Raw genomic sequence first — 18,759 nt, 5'->3', positions numbered from 1 at the left:
CACATCTCATTTGATGTGACATCAAAAGGTTGTTACTAATTGTGGAGAGTGGATGTTTTTGGAGGTTGCAAACAGACACAGGCATAGAAGGTGGGTATTCATTCTTTTGCCTTTTTTCTCTTCATCCCCATTCATATTCACTATGGGCTGAAAATACTTAAAATTATTTATTAATTATCTGATATCCAAAAGAGGTTGAAAGTATTTTCTAAGTTACAAAAATACATTGTTTCACAGATATTTTAACATCCTGATGAAAAGGACATACACATAGTAAACAACTGTGTCCAACTACCAAGCAGTTTTCTTCTACCAATCTTTTTTTTCTGAGACGGAGTCTCACTTTGTCACCCAGGCTGTGCAGTGGGGTGATCTCGGCTCACTGTAACTTTTGCCTCCCAGGTTCAAGTGATTCTCCTGCCTCAGCCTCCCAAGTAGCTGGGATTACAGGTACCTGCCATCCTGCCCAGCTAACTTTTGTATTTTTGTAGAGTTGGGGTTTCACCATGTTGCCCAGGCTGGTCTTAAACTCCTAACCTCAGGTGATCCTCCTGTCTTGGTCTCTCAAAATTCTGGGATTACAGGCATGAGCCACTGTGCTCAGCCTTCTACCAATCTTTTGCAGAGCAGTTTCACTCACAGGCTTTGGAGTTTGGGACCTGGACTCCACCACTTTCTGGAGATATAACCTTGGTCAAAGTATTTAACTTATTTTTTTTTTTAAACAAATTAATCTTTTTGTAAAACTTTATTTAAATTGAAAAAGAAAAAATTTATATATTTATTATGTACAATATGTTGTTTTGAAATATCTATACATTAGGATGGTTAAATGGAGCTAATTAACACATGTATTACCTCACATATTTATCATTTTTATAATAAAAATACTTAAGATCTACTCTCAGCAACTTTTAAGAATACAATATCGTTATTAACTGTAGTTATAATGTTATCTAGTAGATCTCTTTAACTTATTCCTCCTACCTACTTGAAAGTTTACATCCTTTGGCCAACATCTCAATACTTAACTCTTGAAACCTGGGTTTGTTCATGGTTAAGTGGAGATAAAAACAGTACTTCACAGGGTTGTTGAGAGGATTAAATCAGATACTGTTTCTCCAGGTCTGTTTCCTCATCAGTAAAATGGTAGTGGCAATAGTACCACATAGGGTTGCTGGGAGGATTAAATGAGATAATGCATATGAAACACTTAGCACAGTGCTGAGCACATGGTAAGTGTTCAATAAATGATAGCCATGGTATTATTATTATCACCATGATTATGTATCTGATTGTGAAAATGGTAGTAAGTTGAAGGTCTGAAAACACACAATTTTAATACACTATGTCTTTGATTTAATGGTGCTACATTCATATAGCATTTTAAGATTTTTCTTTTTTTGGTCAGTCTGCAAATGTTAGGTATTCAATCAATGCTTCCACAATCAATTACTGTGTTTTCCAAGATGACAAATCTATAAATCATTCCAAGCAAAAGCCATTACAATAGAATACATATACAGAATAAAAACAAATGAACATAATCTGGCTCAAAGACATTTTCCTTGATTTAGGAAAAAAAAGTTCTAAAAATAAACTGAAAAGGGCGTAAGAAGGTTTGGGTTACTCCTCAAAGTGAGATTTGTTAAGCAACCTAACAGTTGACTATTAAAAAAACGACAGGCAGGCATTCTTTGCATCTTTTTAAAACAGGAAAAATAATCAGTTTCCTCAGGCAGTTAATCATCTTCAGGGGTTCTCTAATCTAATTAAAATTTTTATCTGCACAAATTCTCTTTGGTTGAATCTTTTCAAGCTCTATTATCAGGAAGGATAAACACACACTTGCAAGTAAAAGACTGAATGTTTGATATTCTCTAACATTTTAAATCCACAGGGAAAAAAATCAAAACCTAAAAAATAAGAATACAATAAGCAGAACTGATTTTCTTATTAGTTCAAAACACAGTTCTATGGCAAATACCATAAACTCCATTTAAATGATAGCTAAATAATGTGACACTGGTATTCAGCATAACACCATACTACAGAAAAGTATAAGTCTCATCTACCTTTTTCTGCTACCAGGGCCTTAAGCTCTCCCAACAAATATTTTATAATTCTAACTTTTTCAGCTATCTCGTTCACATTTTTTGCCTTCTGTACATCCTTGACTGTTTTTGTATCTCGCACATGTAGGTTTAAATCCTTTCTTTCACTTGTGGCCTCTCTAATTTGCTCTCTGGCACAGTTTTCCTCATTAATGGCCAAGAAAGTTGGTTGTGATCGAGTAGGGCTTCGGCGTATCTGACCGTCCAGATGTGTTTCTTTTCCATGAGATTGAAAAAGAGACATATATGTTTGAAAACATTTGAGTAGGTCTGTTTCCTTATGCACTCCTTGTTGTGGTGGAATCCCATTAACAAGGCGTAGTTGCTGGAATGTTGGAATAGCTGATACGTCAGTTTTGGGCAGGCTACATGGAACTCCAGGACTGGTATTAAATGAATTCTGTAGAACATCAGTACAGGTCGCAGAAACTGTTTTATCTTGTGATGCAAACTGACTGTCACCAACAGTTTCAACTTCCTAAAGAAAAAGAAAAGCAAGTCTTCAGAAGTATAAGCAGTCACTTATAGGTATTAATTATAACAAACTCAAATATATAAAATATATTTATTAAAACATTAATATATTCACTTTGTGAATATTTAATAAATAGTTACTACTATATTTTGTGGGTATACCATAGTCTGTACAACCATACTCCTATGTGGTTACAGATTTAAGTAACAGCCAGTTTTTCACTGCTGAAATATTTCTGTAAATATGCTTGTGCAAATGCTTTTTGTATATTTGAACTTATTTTCTTATGATGTAATTTCCCAAAGTGGACTAATTTTTGATGCTTTTAAACCATCTGTGGTATTTGTAAATAGTCTATTTTAGTCATGGCCTTGTAATGCTCCCATATTATAGGGTAAACTAAGCTTCAAAAACCATGAATCTTTATTGTACTGAGGAAAAATCCAACTTACTTTTAAGTTAAAAATATTACTTGGTTTCTAATATTAGAAACTTGCTTATTAATAATAATATAATATTAATTATAACAAACTCAAATATATGGTCACACTTCTAACCATATAGTAGTTATACAGACTATGATATATCCACAAAATAAAGTAGTAACAAGTTATTAAAAATTCACAAAGGGTATATATTAATAAACATCTTTTAAATAAAGTATTAAGCGAAAGAATAGGCAGAGAAAACTGCATAAAGTTTACTTATAACTTTATTTTGAAAGGAAACCAAACTTAACAAATACAAACCAGAAACTAAAACCTGGACAGAGGATTAAACGACTGGAAAGAACTCTATCAGTGTGTTAACAGCAGTTGTACTTGGGTGGTCAGTATGGTTGATTTTGCTTTTCCCCTACTGATCTCTTCCCCTCTTTCTCCTTCATTACTGTCATTAACAAATAGGAAAAACTATAAAATAGTAAAAAATAAACAACTAGTCTTTAAATCCTAGTGCATTAAGTTACAATCAATAAATTCAACAGTCCTTCCTAAATGACTGCTATAAGCAAATAGTTACTTATGTAGTATACAAACTGTACGCAAAGAATGAACCTTTGGAGGGCAGGGTAGCTGCTGAGGTGACCAGACTGGGGTGGAGGTACATAAGTCATAACTAGAATGAGGAGTCGCCTGAGATTCTGTAAGAGGGAGAAAAAATTAATCACATATCCTACTTTTTATACAATAACCAAGCAATTTAATTAGAACTTACATTCATGACTTTTAAACAGTATTCATACTAACCAGAATGAGACATAGCATGGCATGGTACAGCAGGAATTCCATTAGGGATGTTCTTTGAAGTCAAGTCATTCATCAGCGACATCTGAGTCTGCACATGCTCACAGAGGGCTTGGTATATTATGGGTGAATACATTCTATAATGATCTTGCAATGACCAATTTTGTTCTAGGTCTGATGTGTCTCTTTCACTTCTAGCAGGAGCTTCATTAGGTATCTGTTTCTTATTATCTGAAGATGCTAATGTGGAAGGAAAAAAAAGTTCTTGAAAGATGATCCTTCAAAAACGCTTACTGTAAGATTTTAAGAGAAGAAAAGGTGCTCAGTAGTAGTTTAATTCCTCACATACTTCATAGAAGGGCTTTACCACTGTCACTCTCACTAAAGAAATCACCTCAAATTCTTTCAGACAGTAATTAGTGTTTAAGCTTCCCCAGTCAAAAATCATCTATACTAATTCTTTAGAATTCCCATTTTTTATGCTACTTGCCATTTGTAAAATCCCTCCTTCAATTTTAACACTTCTTTCAAGGGTGTTATATTATCCCTAAAGTCCAATCAAACTCCTTCACCTTGTTCCTTGTCAGTTCATGTTCTCAAGGGAAAACAGAATAGGAAAGAAAATAGTTTGTACAATTCTGATGCTTTGGGCCCTCAAAAACAAAACAAAACCAACCAACCAAACAAAATCTTAACCTGGCATTTAAAGTTTTCCAAAGCTTGACCATAACCTACTTTTCCAACTATTGTCCCGTCACCCCCAACTCAAATTGTTCATTTCAGCCAGGCCAATTTAGTTACTCAGCAAGCTCTTCTTACCTTTCGATAACATTGTTCATGATGAACCATTCCTTCCAATCCAATTCTATCCACTCACCAACGCTCATCTGAAAATTTCCTTTATCCATGAAGCCTTTCCCAATCCAATCATTCCAGTCTAGTGACTAGTCTTCCCCACCCCAGAGCACACATTGTCTATATGAATCATATGCCGCTGATACACTGCCTTATATTGCCTATCTTTCATCCTCCTGTCTTTCTGACTAAACCATAAGTTTCTTTAAGCAGGGCTGTATTTCATTATTTTATCCTACAGAGTCCAGTATTAGTCTATGTACAGGGTAGAAATCTGGTATTAACAAAGTAATAAGTAAAAAACGACAAAGTTTTCTATATAGCACTACCTGTAGATTGGTATAAAAATCTAAGTTCTATTTCCCTAATTAGATCCCCTTCCCAAATGTTTTTTAAAACACTATTAACAGAAATGAGAATATTCTAGTAACTCACAGTGTTATCAGTATACAAAATAAATTTGGAAAATTTACTGCTATTGGTAGCACCTACCAAAGCTAAACATACATATATTCTATGACATAACAATTTCACTCCCAGTCAGGTATACACTTAACAGAAATGAGTGCTTATGTCTACTAAAAGACATGTACAACAATGTTCACAGCAGCTTGATTTGTGGTAGCCAAAAGCTGAAAACACCAAATAGCCATGAATAGTAGAAACGGATAAACTGTGGTATATGCACAGCCTGGAATACCACACAGCATTAAAAACAGAACAAAGTACTGCTATATACAACTACCTGGATGTTTAGTAGACAAAAGCCTGAGTGAAAGTATTCAAAACAAGAGTGCACAGTATTCAATTGCATTTATAGGAAGTCCTCAAACAGGTAAAAGTCACAAACAGAAACAGAAGTCAGGAAAGTGGTTACACAGGCTGAGGGCCTAAGTGATGGTAAGGGTACTGACAGGGAGGGAGCCTTGTAGGGTGCTAACAATTTTCTGTATCTTAATCTAGGTTGTGGCTACAGGGGTGTATACATATGCAAAAATTTATTGAGATTTATGTACTTTAAAATTTCTTATGAAAAGTATTTGATTTTTAAAAAAATAATTAAAAATGTAAAAGTAGAGAATCCCTCAAATATATAAATATGTATAGTTCATTGAAAATAAAAACATTGCTAAAAGCATACAACTTCCACGTAAAAGCAAAAACAAAAAGTTAAAGGCAGATTAAATACTATAACCAGTGAAAACAGAAAAAAAATTTAAAGAAAAAGACTTAATATTTGACTATGAAAACGGCTGACGATATCAGATGCTTCCCTTTTGACTTAGGGTATGTTTCCTTTTGAGATGATCTATTCCTATGAATGTACTTTCTAGACCTATATGCAAGCTTTAACACTTATTAGCTGAGTAACCATGGGCAAACTAACTTCCCTTGACCTCCTCTTCCTCATGAGAAAAATTGTAATGCCTATAAGATTATTGTGAGATGTAAATGAGATAACACCTGTAAAGTTCTTAAATCGATGCCTAGCACACAGTAAAAACTCAATAAATGTTAAATATCACCAACTAGCTGTACTCTCACAATAGCCAAGTAAATATATTCATAAATCATGCTATCTGATGTCAGTAATACACCTCTAAACATGTCCCTTCTGAGATGATTGAACTCAAAAGCAGTAAGAGTTACCGTCACTATTTGAACAGATCAGTTCAAACAAAACTGGTTAATAAACTTCTGTAAAGCAAATACTACTTTTTACTGGAAATATAATTTTATAATAAATGGAAAAGTACCTTCTAAAATATTTTAACTTTGAAATCTAAAATAACAGAAGGTGAGATCATAGCCCATGGCCATCGAGCACACCACAAGTCCTTTCTTCTTGATTCCTGGGTCTTTCCTTCTGCTCTTGGATTTCCTCTGGTCCTTGAGAATTGGCTAGGTTGGGCCAGGCATGGTGACTCATACCTGTAATCCCAGCACTTTGGGAGGCTGAGGTGGGTGGATCACCTGAGATCAGGAGTTCAAGACCAGCCTGGCCAGCATGGTGAAATCCCATCTCTACTAAAAATACAAAAAATCAGCCAGGCATGGTGGCGGGTGCCTGTAATCCCAGCTACTCGGGAGGCTGAGCCAGGAGAATCACTTGAACCCAGGAGGTGGAGGTTGCAGTGAGCTGAGATAGTGCCACTGTACTCCAGCCTGGGAGACAACAGCAAAACTCTGTCTCATCAAAAGAGAGAGAGAGAGAATTGGCTAGTTTGAAGATATCTGTTTTCACACATAGGTCATAGCATCGGGATCTCATTTACTTTCTTTTCAAGGTGTGGTTTTCACAGTCTTTAATAAAGCTGAGCTACATTATGCCTCAGCCAGCAGATGTCATCGTCCAACATAAATTAATAAACTCCAAAACTACTTCTTAAACATCAAAGCCTTAGAGCTAAAATGACATATTTCACTCCTTTATCAACGGAGTCCATACAAAACTCTACTGATAATGTTGAGTAACTTAATGATGTAAAGTCTTAAAGCAAACAATCCAAGACAAGTTAAAAACCATAAATGGATATAAGGCAAAGACTGTAGTTATATTACTACTACACGATTTTAAAATAAAACAATGACCAAATGAGCCTGTTACTACATAAATACAAATGAAGTATATTTTCTTGCTCTTGTTAATTACACCAACGCAATCTACGTGAAAATTTTAGCTATTGGTCTGGCAATATGTTTAAGTGATGTCAGGTGATAACTAGAATTCATGAAAGGAATGTATTCATTAACTCAGTCCCTAAAGTCTAGCTGCTGTGCAAGCACTGCTATTGCTTGGATGGACAAGCACCATCTGACAGGAAGTGATTCCCATCACTCAAATACAGAACAAACACATAGAGCAGGTAAGAGCCACTGGATGCCTACTTAACGGGCCTTATGAGGGGCAATCAATGCTCAAAGGATTCTGCCTGTGGTTGATTTAGTTCCCCAAGATGAAGATGGCAATATATATATGTATGTTACTAAAAGCAAAATCATGAAAGCATTCAATGCAGTTATCACATATAAAAGGTGCTTATTAAAAAAAAATTTTTTTTTTTAATGCCAAAGCACTCTCAAATAAGCTCAATACATTTCTGGAAGGGCCTCTCTGCCTTCTTTCTTCCAGAGTGCATCATGGCCTGCATACCTGACTCCATAGGCATCCAATAATCAGACAGGTCCCAGATAGAAAATACATAGGGGGGGGCCATCCCCAGAAGACAGTTAACACAAAATATCAAGATAATGTGTGTTAAAAGTAAAATAATACATGGATACTAGTTAACATACCGTAATAGATTCCTTAAAGTTCTTTACGATTACCTCATTTGGAGATGGTCAAGAGAACAAGCGATGAGCTTGGATTTTATAAGCAAAGTAGTAACAGAGCAAAATCTTGTATTATTGGTTAACATCTGCCAACCACACACACACACACACACACACACACACACACACGTTTGTTTCTAGAAAGTGCTACGATTTCGTAAATTAAAAAAACAATACAGCAGTTGAATCAAACAGTCAGAGGTTTCTAATGAGTTACATTTAGGAATACTTAGAAATTAGGAACTAATAATTTCTAATATTGCAACCCTAAGGAAGACTGTCCTATGGAAGTAGGTCCTTCCTTCTGATTATGAAAATATGGGAGAAAGAACAGTAAGAATACTGCACACTGATCACAAGCCAGAACTGCCAGTTCAGCTGTAATACAAATAAGAATTTAATGCTACAGACCAGAATGCCAGAATCTTCCATCTGCCAATCCAAATCCACCTCTACTGGTCATCACCTTCCTCTCCCTGGAATGCTGATCTATATGGATTGCGAAGAGACAGTCCTTCATGGATCACTCCTTCTCCTCATATGTCTTGCTGTGTATGCCAAAAAAGCAAGGCTTTGACCTAAGCTCTACCTGGGCCACTTCTCAGGGTTGTTTGCAGTGAGCAACCTTGAGGGATAAGGTAATATTTCCCTCAGGGGCAAGCACAGGCTTGATTACTGCTTACTATCAAAGTGGCAGATTCCCCAAGCTTAGTGTTCCTCAGCTGCAACCTAAACCTAAAGCATGTGCAGCATCCATTTGGATCCACTGAATCACTCCATTGGGAATTAGGGTGAATGAGAACCAACACAAATATGCTGATGCATATACTGCTTCCTATGCTGTGAGTAATAAAGTCCTTTGTCTCTGACCAGTAGTTTTGTCTTCTGCTAGCATCCATGATACAGTGAAATTAACTTACTAGCTTGTAAGAGTCAAATCCCTGACCTGATATACATCAGTAGGGCTTCAATCCAATGGGAGCCTTGGCATATGAAGAAAAGGAAGAAGCATGAAGTCAGGATATACACTTACTCTGCTCCCTTTCTATGAGGCCACCTTGGGCTGACTCTGTCCTTTCAATGAAGCTCACTGCTCTTCTCAAGGTAACATATTCTATAAGCAATACCTCTTTCTAGGTCTAGTAACTCTCCTAATCCCTTATGGCCTAAAGATGGTAACAGCTCTGCTGCTGCTGCTAGCACTAGGCTAGCGAGACCTAGTAGGCAAAATTTGTGGTTTTCCTATACCCTACTCATACCTTTACAATGAGTCTTTTTGTAAATAAAATAAACCCTCCTCGAATTACCTCAATTTGAGTATTGCCATCTGTTTCCTGTTGGAACTCTGACAGAAGCAGTTAAGTCAGGATCAAACAAATTGCTACCATGACACCCACTCTCAGCCACATATATCTCAAATAATAGTTCCTTGAGGAAAGGTGTCCTGGATAAGAAATAGCCTGCCTACAGACAAAAAATAGGAGACTGGAGGAACAGGTGCTATCGCTCCTTTCTTTCTCAATTGGGCCCCAATAAAAAGGCCTCTACTTGAAGAGTTAAGACCAGGGTTTAGCACTCTTTTTTTTTGAGACAGAGTTTTGCTCTTGTTACCCAGACTGGAGTGCAATGGCGAGATCTCGGCTCACCGCAACCTCCACCTCCTGGGTTCAGGCAATTCTCCTGCCTCAGCCTCCTGAGTAGCTGGGATTACAGGCACGCGCCACTGTGCCCAGCTAATTTTTTGTATTTTTAGTAGAGACGGAGTTTCACCATGTTGACCAGGATGGTCTTGATCTCTTGACCTCGTGATCCACCCGCCTCAGCCTCCCAAAGTGCTGGGATTACAGGCGTGAGCCACTGCGCCCGGCCTTAGCACTCTTTTTTTTAAGAGGTCAAATAAATATTTTAGGCTTAGCAGGCCAGATGATCTCTGTCATAAATTAGCTTGGCTGCATTCTAATAAAATCTAATTTACAAAATAAAATAACTAAACATTACTTATAAAACTGGCTGTAGTGTGCTGAGCTGACTTAGACCAATGCTGTCCAATAGGAATATAATACAAACCATATACGTAACTTAAAATTTCCAGTAACTACATAAAAGAGGTAAAATTACTTTTCATATTTAAGTTAATATATCAAAAATATTAACATTTCAGTGTATAATATAAATAATTGAATTTTTTTTGTATTTAATTTTCTAAATCTAGCTTGTATTTTACACAAAGCACAATCTAGATGCTAAATTATCATCAGAAATACTTGGTCTATATTTAGATGTAATAAAATTTACACTTGAAAAGGTGGGTCTACATGCCCAAGTTATTCCAAACATACTTAAAAGTTTTATAATACCTGGATCAATTTTCAGTTTTAGAATTTCATTTTAAATTAATTTAAATTAAATAACACTAAAAATTCAATTCCTTGGTTGTACTAGTCATATTTCAGGTGCTCAATAGACACATGTGGCCATGGCTACCATCTTGAATAGTGCAGGTCAAGACAATATAAGGCTAATGTTACTGACCTCCAAGATGAGTTAGGTTTCTCCTGCTTTAGTTCTCTACCTCGGGACTATCTGAAACAGCAACCTCTAGTCCCATGAATGCTCTACTCTTTCTCAGCCTCCTTGCCTGAATCCTGACCTCTTAATATACAGGGTTACTGCCTTAGATGACTTTCTAAACTTCATTCCTTGCCCAAGCTGAATCTAAGCTTGCACTACAATGCTGACATTTCTGGCCCACCTGAACCATAGAAGTGGCTAGTCTAATTCTCATCCATCTGAATTCTCATTGTGGACTTTTTCATCTTCATTTTAGGCTATCTTGTTCTCTAGACCTCCAAGGGACAACAAAATCAAAACTTTCTTGTTCTAAACCAGGAAAAGTTAGCCATCAGGGTGTAAAGTACCCTTGGCTACATTCACCATCAATGAGCAGAAGGCTCTTTCCTTACAGATCCAATTATACCTTCTTATGCACCCTGTATCTTAACTGTGTGTAACTTGAGATCAGCTTGACCAACTTAGGATATATGTATATATTAATATAATAATTTTAAAGCAACAACAATAAGTATACACCTGAAATACAGCCAATTTGTGATTATCTATGAAAATAAGTGGCAGGGGAAACTAACTCTATATACTTCCCAAAAGTCATTCTCAGTTTGAACTTCTTCTCCTAAAAAACCCAGTTTTTTTTTTATATAACTACTCAGCAATTAGAAGCTGAACAAAAAAAGACAGGCATAAGCACACATAAACCTAACCAATACTGATTATCAAAATGAACTGCATAATCCTGATAATTGATCAAAATACCCACAGTTAAGGATTATCTTTAAATAAGAGAAAAAAAGGCTTACATGTTTCTTTCCGGACTATGAAAGGAACAGTATGTTTTTCATGTCTTTTCTTTTTAGATCCATATTTTCTGCTGTCTAAAGGTCTAGAATTAGATCTGTTTTCTAAATATGCTGTTTTTAAACCTATTAATAAAACAAAAATTTGTTAATATCAAAATAATGACTTAATTGAGAAAAGGTATTCAGCAAAGAAGCATTTAAAAAATTAAACCTGAATTTTCATTTCTCAAAATGTTCCTCAGCAAAGAAGCACAACCATCAAGCCCATGTACAGTTTCAGCCTGTAAGGAATAAAGTCATTTAGAATACATTTGTATATAACTGTTAGTATAGGAAAAAATATACGTTATGTACTTTTAAATTTCTTTATTTACAAACAATTTATTATTGGTAGAAAAGATGTTTTAAAGCAACAGATTTCATACTTCCTTAGACCAATTAATACTTTGCATTTTATTTCTACTTTTTAGCTTCTATCTGAAAACTAATTAGTGTGTATTGTATCTATTCAATCTTACCTGACTTTCCGAATCAGAATGGATGGAATAGCCAGAATCTGCATTAAAACGTGATATTTTTCTTAAATGGCTCCTGGAAAATAAGCTCATTAGTATTCTCATATTGTTTTTCCCAAAATACATTAGTCATTTTCTTTCCAGCAAAGACTAGACAAGAAAGCTTGACCCATCAGGTACGAGATGAATTTATAAGCACATTCTAAAGATTAGAAAGACTGTTAAACGCTAGAATGATTAACACAGGTAGATATGAAAAGTTGTTCCCCAGAGCGTGTGATGCTAGAGGCCTACCTAATTTTCTGGGGTAGACGACATGTCATCCAGCCCAAAGACCTGAAAAATGTCTTGAAATCTGAAGTTGTAAATGTCTTTAAGTACTTACCCTTTCTTTCCATTTGTTAATTTAGCAGGTCCAGTGTGCCTTCCTGAAGGTAACACCTATGACATAATATATTATAGCAGATAAATGTTTTTCTATTATATTTTCAATATGCTATCCTGATAAAATGTAAGATGACATTTTTTCTTTTATTCTTCTTCTCACACTAAAACTCTGTACCCATCAAACAATACCTTCCCATCCCCTCTTCCTCCTTGCCCTAGCAATTACCATCCTACTTTCTATGAATTTGACTACTCTAGAAACTTTATATAACTGGAATAATACAATACTTGTTCTTTTGTGACTGGCTTATTTCACTTAGCATAATATCTTCCAGCTTCATCAATATTGAAGCAAGCATCAAATTTTTTCTTCCTTTTCGAGGCCAAATAATATTCCATTGTATGTATGTACCATATTATTCACTGTTTTAATTAATGTGATTAAAATCACATTATCCTAAAAATCCACAATTATAATTCATATATTAAATGTATTTTATGTAAAACATCAAGCAAACAACACATATATTTGTTACTTAAGTCTATTTAAGGTGAAAAGGAAATTGATATACTATTTTAAACCAGAGGTAACTACTACACTAAGTTCAGACTATACTAATCCCTAAACATGTTCTATATTCCCAAATTCTTTGAAACATACAAGTTAATTCAAGATACAGAACAGTTCTTAACTCTGGTTCCTTTTATGTACATTATTTAGAATGCCTGATAAGACCAGCAAATGAAAACTCTAACCTTTCTCTTTATCTACATCTCACTGTCTTAATCTTTCTTTTGAAACTCATATAGCACTGTTGTTTTCTTAAATTTTTTTTGTTTTTAAAAGTGACATAATGGACAATCTTTTATGTAGAAAAACAGGAAAAAATATGCATTTGCTTTTACATGCACCCAGTATCTTGAGAGTTATGCCAGAAACAGTTCATCATGGTTGCCTCTGGGGAGGGAAACTGAGTATCTGGGGGACAGAGCAAGAAGGGACAATTTCCATGGCATACTATTTTATATCTTAATAACTTTACGTCAGATAATCTCTATTCAAAATAATTTTAAATCGACATGAGTTGAAGTCCCTGACTCCCCCTTCATTCTACCCTCCAGTATAGTCACTGTTGGCAGTTTCATTTATAATCTCTCTTGACATAATTACATATTTCATCTCAAGATAGCTTTAAGCAGTAACTACCAAACTTTCTAAAGTTATGTGGCATTCTATCATATGCATGAACGTGTGTTCCATCCTTCTGAGAACGTAACTGAGAATGCATTTTTTAAAAAACTGGGTTGGTAACAGTTACACTTCTAGAGATAATTTGGAATATGATGGAGGAAATGAAGGCAGCAGTGAGAATCAACAATGTAGGAAATAAGACGTCTGAAACATTACTCCACTGGTCACTGCATCACACTCTCAGGGTCTTTCCCTTTAGTATATCTATGTCGATGTCCTGGCTGGAAGCATAACAAAAACTCCAAGCCATGAAACTATAATACTATACCCTGGATAGAGTCCAAAAACAACTACCAAAATTATTCTTTCAAATTTGTTTTTTTTTTTAAGGTACACTGTCTGAGGTACATGTCTGGCATAACTGTAAGATATATATGGTGTTTCTCCAAAAAATATACACAAGGCTATCTTATTTCTTTATTTTAAAAAACTGTATTTTATCAAACGAAAACATTTTTTCTCTTTGTAAGACAAAACTATGAAAATTAAAAAGCAAAAAGGAAATATTTGTAATATGTAGATCTGACAAAAGACTTTATTCAGAATATATAAAGATACATTACAACTCAATAATGAGACAAACAAGCTACTTAATAAATGCGGAAAAGATCTGAAAAGACACAAGGCTATCTTACAGAAAATCTGGTAAAGAAAATTACCCATGATAAAAGCACCCTAAAACAGTAACTATCATATTGGAACAATTCCTTTCAATTTTTTTTGTAGTTTCTACTATGAAATAATAGCACAAACAAGTCCTATGTATGCTTCACTCAGATGCTATGACCTTTGACATTTTCTGTGTTCTCTGTCTATATATATACAGTATTATTTTTTGCCTGAACCATTAAAGTTGCAGATATAATACTCCTTTACTCCAAAATATTTCCTAAAAACAAGGCCATTCTCTAATATAACCACAGTATAATTATCAAAACCAGGAAATTAACATTGATACAGAATTATGATCTAATATTCAGACCTTATCTGCATGTTGTCAATTATCCCAATACTGTCCATTACAAAAAAAAAAAATCCCTCTGGTTCACGCCCAATCCAGGATCACATATTGCATTAAACTGTCATAGCTCTTTAGCCTCCTTTAATCTGTAACAGTTCCTCAGGCTGTCATTCATTGTCTGTTATAAACTTGACATATTTAAAGAGTCTAGGCCAGTTATTTTATACAACGTCCCTCTGCACATTTAGATTTGTCTGATGCTTACCCATGATTACACGCAGGTCATGCATTTTTGGCAGGAATCCACAAAAGAGATTATGTTCTTCTCAGTAAATAGATACATAACAGTTTGTCTCATTATTCATGATGTAAACTTTGATGACCTAAGATGGTGTCTGCCAGGTTTTTTATTGTAAAGTTTCTACTTTTATCTTAGTAATTGTTAGCATTTTGTGAAGGGATACTTGGAGATTATGTAGATTTACCAATCACCAAACTTTCACCCCATAGTTTTAATAGTCATTGATGATTCTTGGCTGAATCCATTGTTTGACAAATGGTGATTTTCGAACTATGTAATCCTTCTACATTTATTAGTTGGCATTCAACTTTAGGAAAGCACCTTTTCCTTCTTCCTTGTTAGTGGGGACTCACTGATTCCTGTTTTCTTCAGTAGGTTACGATCCATTATTATCACTGTATTTTGATGCTCAAATTGTCTCAAATGTGGTTGCTGGGAGCTCCTTGAATTTGATTCCTGTATCACTTTAACATGTCTCCATCACTTTTTGAGCTATTGCTTACTTTCTACAACAAGGTGCTCTAGGTTCATCTTTTTAAAATTGTCATCAGGGTGTTTAAAATGAGATCTACCTTCCTAACAAAATGTAGTATTAACTATAAACATGATATTATACAGCAGATCTCGAGAATTTCTTCATCTCACATAAATGTAACTTTATACTTGCTGAATAGCAATGCCATCTCTCCCTTCCCACGGCCCCTGGCAACCACTATTCTATTCTGTTTCTACGAGTTTTGACTTTTTTAGATACTTTATGTAAGTAAAATCATGCAGTATTTGTCGTTCTGTGACTAGCTTATTTCATTTAGCATAATGTCTTCAAGGTTCATCTCTGTTGTTGCATATGAGAGCTATTTCCTTCTTTTTAAAGGTTCGGTAATAGTCCATTTTACTGAATCTTTTCATCTGTAGATAGACATTAAGGTTGTTCCCACATCTTGGCTACAGTAATAGTGCTGCAATGAACATGAGAGGGCAAATATCTCTTCTGTATCCTGATTTCAATTGTTTTGGATAAATTCCCAGAGGTAGAATTGCTGGGTAATATGATAGCTCTATTTTTAATTTTGTGAGGAATTCCCATATTGTTTTCCATAGTGACTATACCATTTTACCTTCCCACTGACAATGCACAAGGATTCCAATTCTTCCAAATCCTTGCCAATACTTTTTATTTTTTTAGTAAGTCATCCTAACAGGTGTTAGGTAATAGCTCAATCTGGGTTTAATTTGCATTTCCTTGATGATTAGTGATGTTGAGCATCTTTTCATATTGTTGGCCATTCATACATCTTCTTTGGAGAAATGTCTATTCAAATCCTTTTTTCATTTTTTAAACAAGTTATGTGTGGTTCTGCTTTTGAGTTATACAAAGTCCTTAAATTTATTTTAGATATTATTTATCAGACACATGGCTTGGAAATGTTTTCTCCCATTCTGTAGCTTGCCTTTTCACTCCATCACTCATTTCTTATGCTGTACAGAAGCTTTTTAGTTTGATGTATCCATGCTCTTATAATTCCCCTGATCAGCCCTGGAATTGGTCATTTTTCCAAGAAGCCATGACTCCTCAGGGGACAGTGGTACTTGGAAACCAAGATCTAGATACTAGATGTGTTCTTTGCTATTGGGGCTTACAATCATTTTTCATATGCATTTTTTACTTAGTCATAATAACAAGATATTTGCAATTTCGAATCTGTGTTTTCTACTTTTAAATCTTTTTGATATTCAAAAATTTTTAATCGTTGTATAATATTTCCTTCAGTGGAAGTAATATAATATGGTCTTGGTTTGCTTCTTCTCCTTTTTTTTTTTTTTTTTTTGAGACAGAGTCTTGCTCTGTTGCCAGGCACCAGGCTGGAGTGCAGTGGCGCAATCTTAGCTCACTGCAACCTCCGCCTCCCAGCTTCAAGCAATTCTCCTGCCTCAGCCTCCCAAGTAGATGGGACTACAGGCATCTGCTACCACACACAGCTAATTCTGTATTTTAGTGGAGACAGGATTTCACCATGTTGACCAGGATGGTTTCAATCTCTTGACCTCATGATCTGCCCACCTCGGCCTCCCAAAGTGCTGGGATTACAGGAGTGAGCCATCACGCCCGGCCTGCTTCATATTTTTCACAATTAAAAAAAAACAACCTGGAATAGGTCTTTCTATCTATTGAAAATAGCCTTTTCATATTTAGGATTAAAAGGAAAATTATTTGGTGAAAGGTTATTGGCAATTTAATAACCCTTGACACAAACTGCAAAGCTGCTTTCCAAAAGGAGTGTCCTAATCACAATACAGGAGAATCCGTTTGCTTTATTTTACACTTACTTCTACTGGGTTATTATCATTAAACTTTTAATTTTGCTATTTGAGAAACATATAAGCATTTCTTAGTAGTCCTAACTCCTTATCGACAAGTACAAGATAACACTGCCTTTGTAAAATGACTTAAGAGTGTACTAAGGTCTTTCATTTCCGCTTAATCCATATCCTCTAAGTTGTCATTATTTCTATGAGGTGGGAACCTAAATTTCAGAAAAGTGGTTTGTTCAAAGTCATACATCTACTAGGTAAAATGTTTTAAAGAAGAATGGACTCTGGCACCAGCTTTGTGCATCTGAATCTTACTCCACAGCTGTGTAACGGTTGGGAAGTATTTGAACCCTCCAGCCCTCGATTTCCTCATGTATGAAACAGGGATAATAGTCCCTACCTCAAAAGGATATTGTGGCGGTTAAATGAGTTATTCTATGTATTCTAGTGCATAAAAGCACTTAGCGAAGTATTTGCCACATAAGTGCTATCTAAATGTTAACTGCTGTTATTCAGATGGTGGCAAACTACGTGTTTTTAAGGGAACTTAATTTTGTTGCATGTCTACGCCAACTGTGTGATCGATGTTTTTACCGGGTACTAAAATTTAACCTTCCCAATTCTTTAAGACAGAATTTTATGTTCATTTCTGCCTATTTTAGAGCTAAGGAATAGGAAGTTCCGAGAAGTAAAAAGTAGTGGAATCTCAATCTGCAGGTGACTAAAACTAGGAGAAGCCACTTGACCCAGCGGCAAAGACTGGGACTTGAACCCGGGTCTGATCCCAAAGCCGGCGCTCTAGAGGGCTACGACGATTTAAACAGAAACACATCTAGAGACCAAGCGGCTGTATTAACGGGAAGCTTAGGTGTTCCCTACACCTCTGTCCCAGCATTTTAATGTCGCCGCATTGTCTTTGTCTCTTTTCGAGAAGAGTTTTACAAGTCCCTGGCACGAAAACCCCCCTGTCCCTCTCCATCCCCACAGTGGACCCCTCAGGTCCTCAGCCCTCACCTGGCCGGGTCGAGACCCGGACCTGACCATCTCTCACAGCCTCAGAGAAGCCCAGATCGAAGAAGTGAAGCCTCACGGTAAAAAGAATTAACCGCCTTGGGCTCCCGGACTTTCTTGGCCCGCCCCCCGAGCTTCCGCTTCCGGAAAGAATCCCGCCGAACGCCGCGCTTCCCAGTCTCCGACGCTACTCCACGGCCTTTCTTCTGCTCCAGGACCCGCGCCTTGGGCATGCGCAATAGATCCCTTCCGGCTTCCCGGATCGTCACCCGCTGGCAGAGGGTGAGAGAAGCCAATGGACGGCGAACGGGGCGGGGCCGAGGCATGGCTGGGGCGGGGAAGGGGCGGGGCCGCCGAGAAAAGAGTTGAGCTGTGCGGTTCTAGGGCTTGCGGTGGGGCAAACCGGGACAAGGATCCGCGAGCGTCAGAGGAAGGGACAGGGGTAGGAGGCGGATAGGTTTCAGAAGGAATTGCGCGCGACTTTTTGGGTTTTTGCTCTTTATTTTTAGTTTGGTATCTTGTGTGCCCTTTTGGATGATTTTGTTCTTGATATTTATAAAATAAGACCTCCGGGTTATCTTTGCGTAACTATGATGGCAATTTCAGAATTATTCCCTGTGG

General features: G+C 36.2%; 1 protein-coding gene across 4 annotated transcripts in view; it reads right to left on the bottom strand.

Moving 5' to 3' along the window:
- Positions 1-18,262, bottom strand: part of CCDC14 (coiled-coil domain containing 14) — a 75,690-nt gene extending 57,428 nt beyond the window's left edge. For 3 of the 4 annotated variants that reach the window (XR_004734191.3, XM_035274000.3, XM_008982312.6), the window contains exons 1-8: positions 18,142-18,262; positions 12,299-12,354; positions 11,917-11,989; positions 11,610-11,679; positions 11,399-11,521; positions 3,837-4,073; positions 3,645-3,730; positions 2,076-2,592 (exon numbers count right to left, since the gene is read on the bottom strand). Coding sequence is in view for 3 of the 4 variants with exons in the window: in XM_035274000.3 (XP_035129891.2) it covers positions 2,076-2,592; positions 3,645-3,730; positions 3,837-4,073; positions 11,399-11,521; positions 11,610-11,679; positions 11,917-11,989; positions 12,299-12,354; positions 18,142-18,171 (1,192 nt within the window). In the remaining variant the exon portion in view is untranslated. The remainder of the gene's footprint in view (positions 1-2,075; positions 2,593-3,644; positions 3,731-3,836; positions 4,074-11,398; positions 11,522-11,609; positions 11,680-11,916; positions 11,990-12,298; positions 12,355-18,141) is intronic. The other variant, XM_078351939.1, reaches the window with a different exon arrangement.
- Positions 18,263-18,759: the final 497 nt, after the last annotated feature.

This window comes from Callithrix jacchus, chromosome 15, assembly GCF_049354715.1.
Source record: "Callithrix jacchus isolate 240 chromosome 15, calJac240_pri, whole genome shotgun sequence".
Taxonomy (NCBI): domain Eukaryota; kingdom Metazoa; phylum Chordata; class Mammalia; order Primates; family Cebidae; genus Callithrix; species Callithrix jacchus.
The sequence above is the reverse complement of the archived record's forward strand: the minus strand, read 5'-3'. Positions and strand labels throughout refer to the sequence as shown.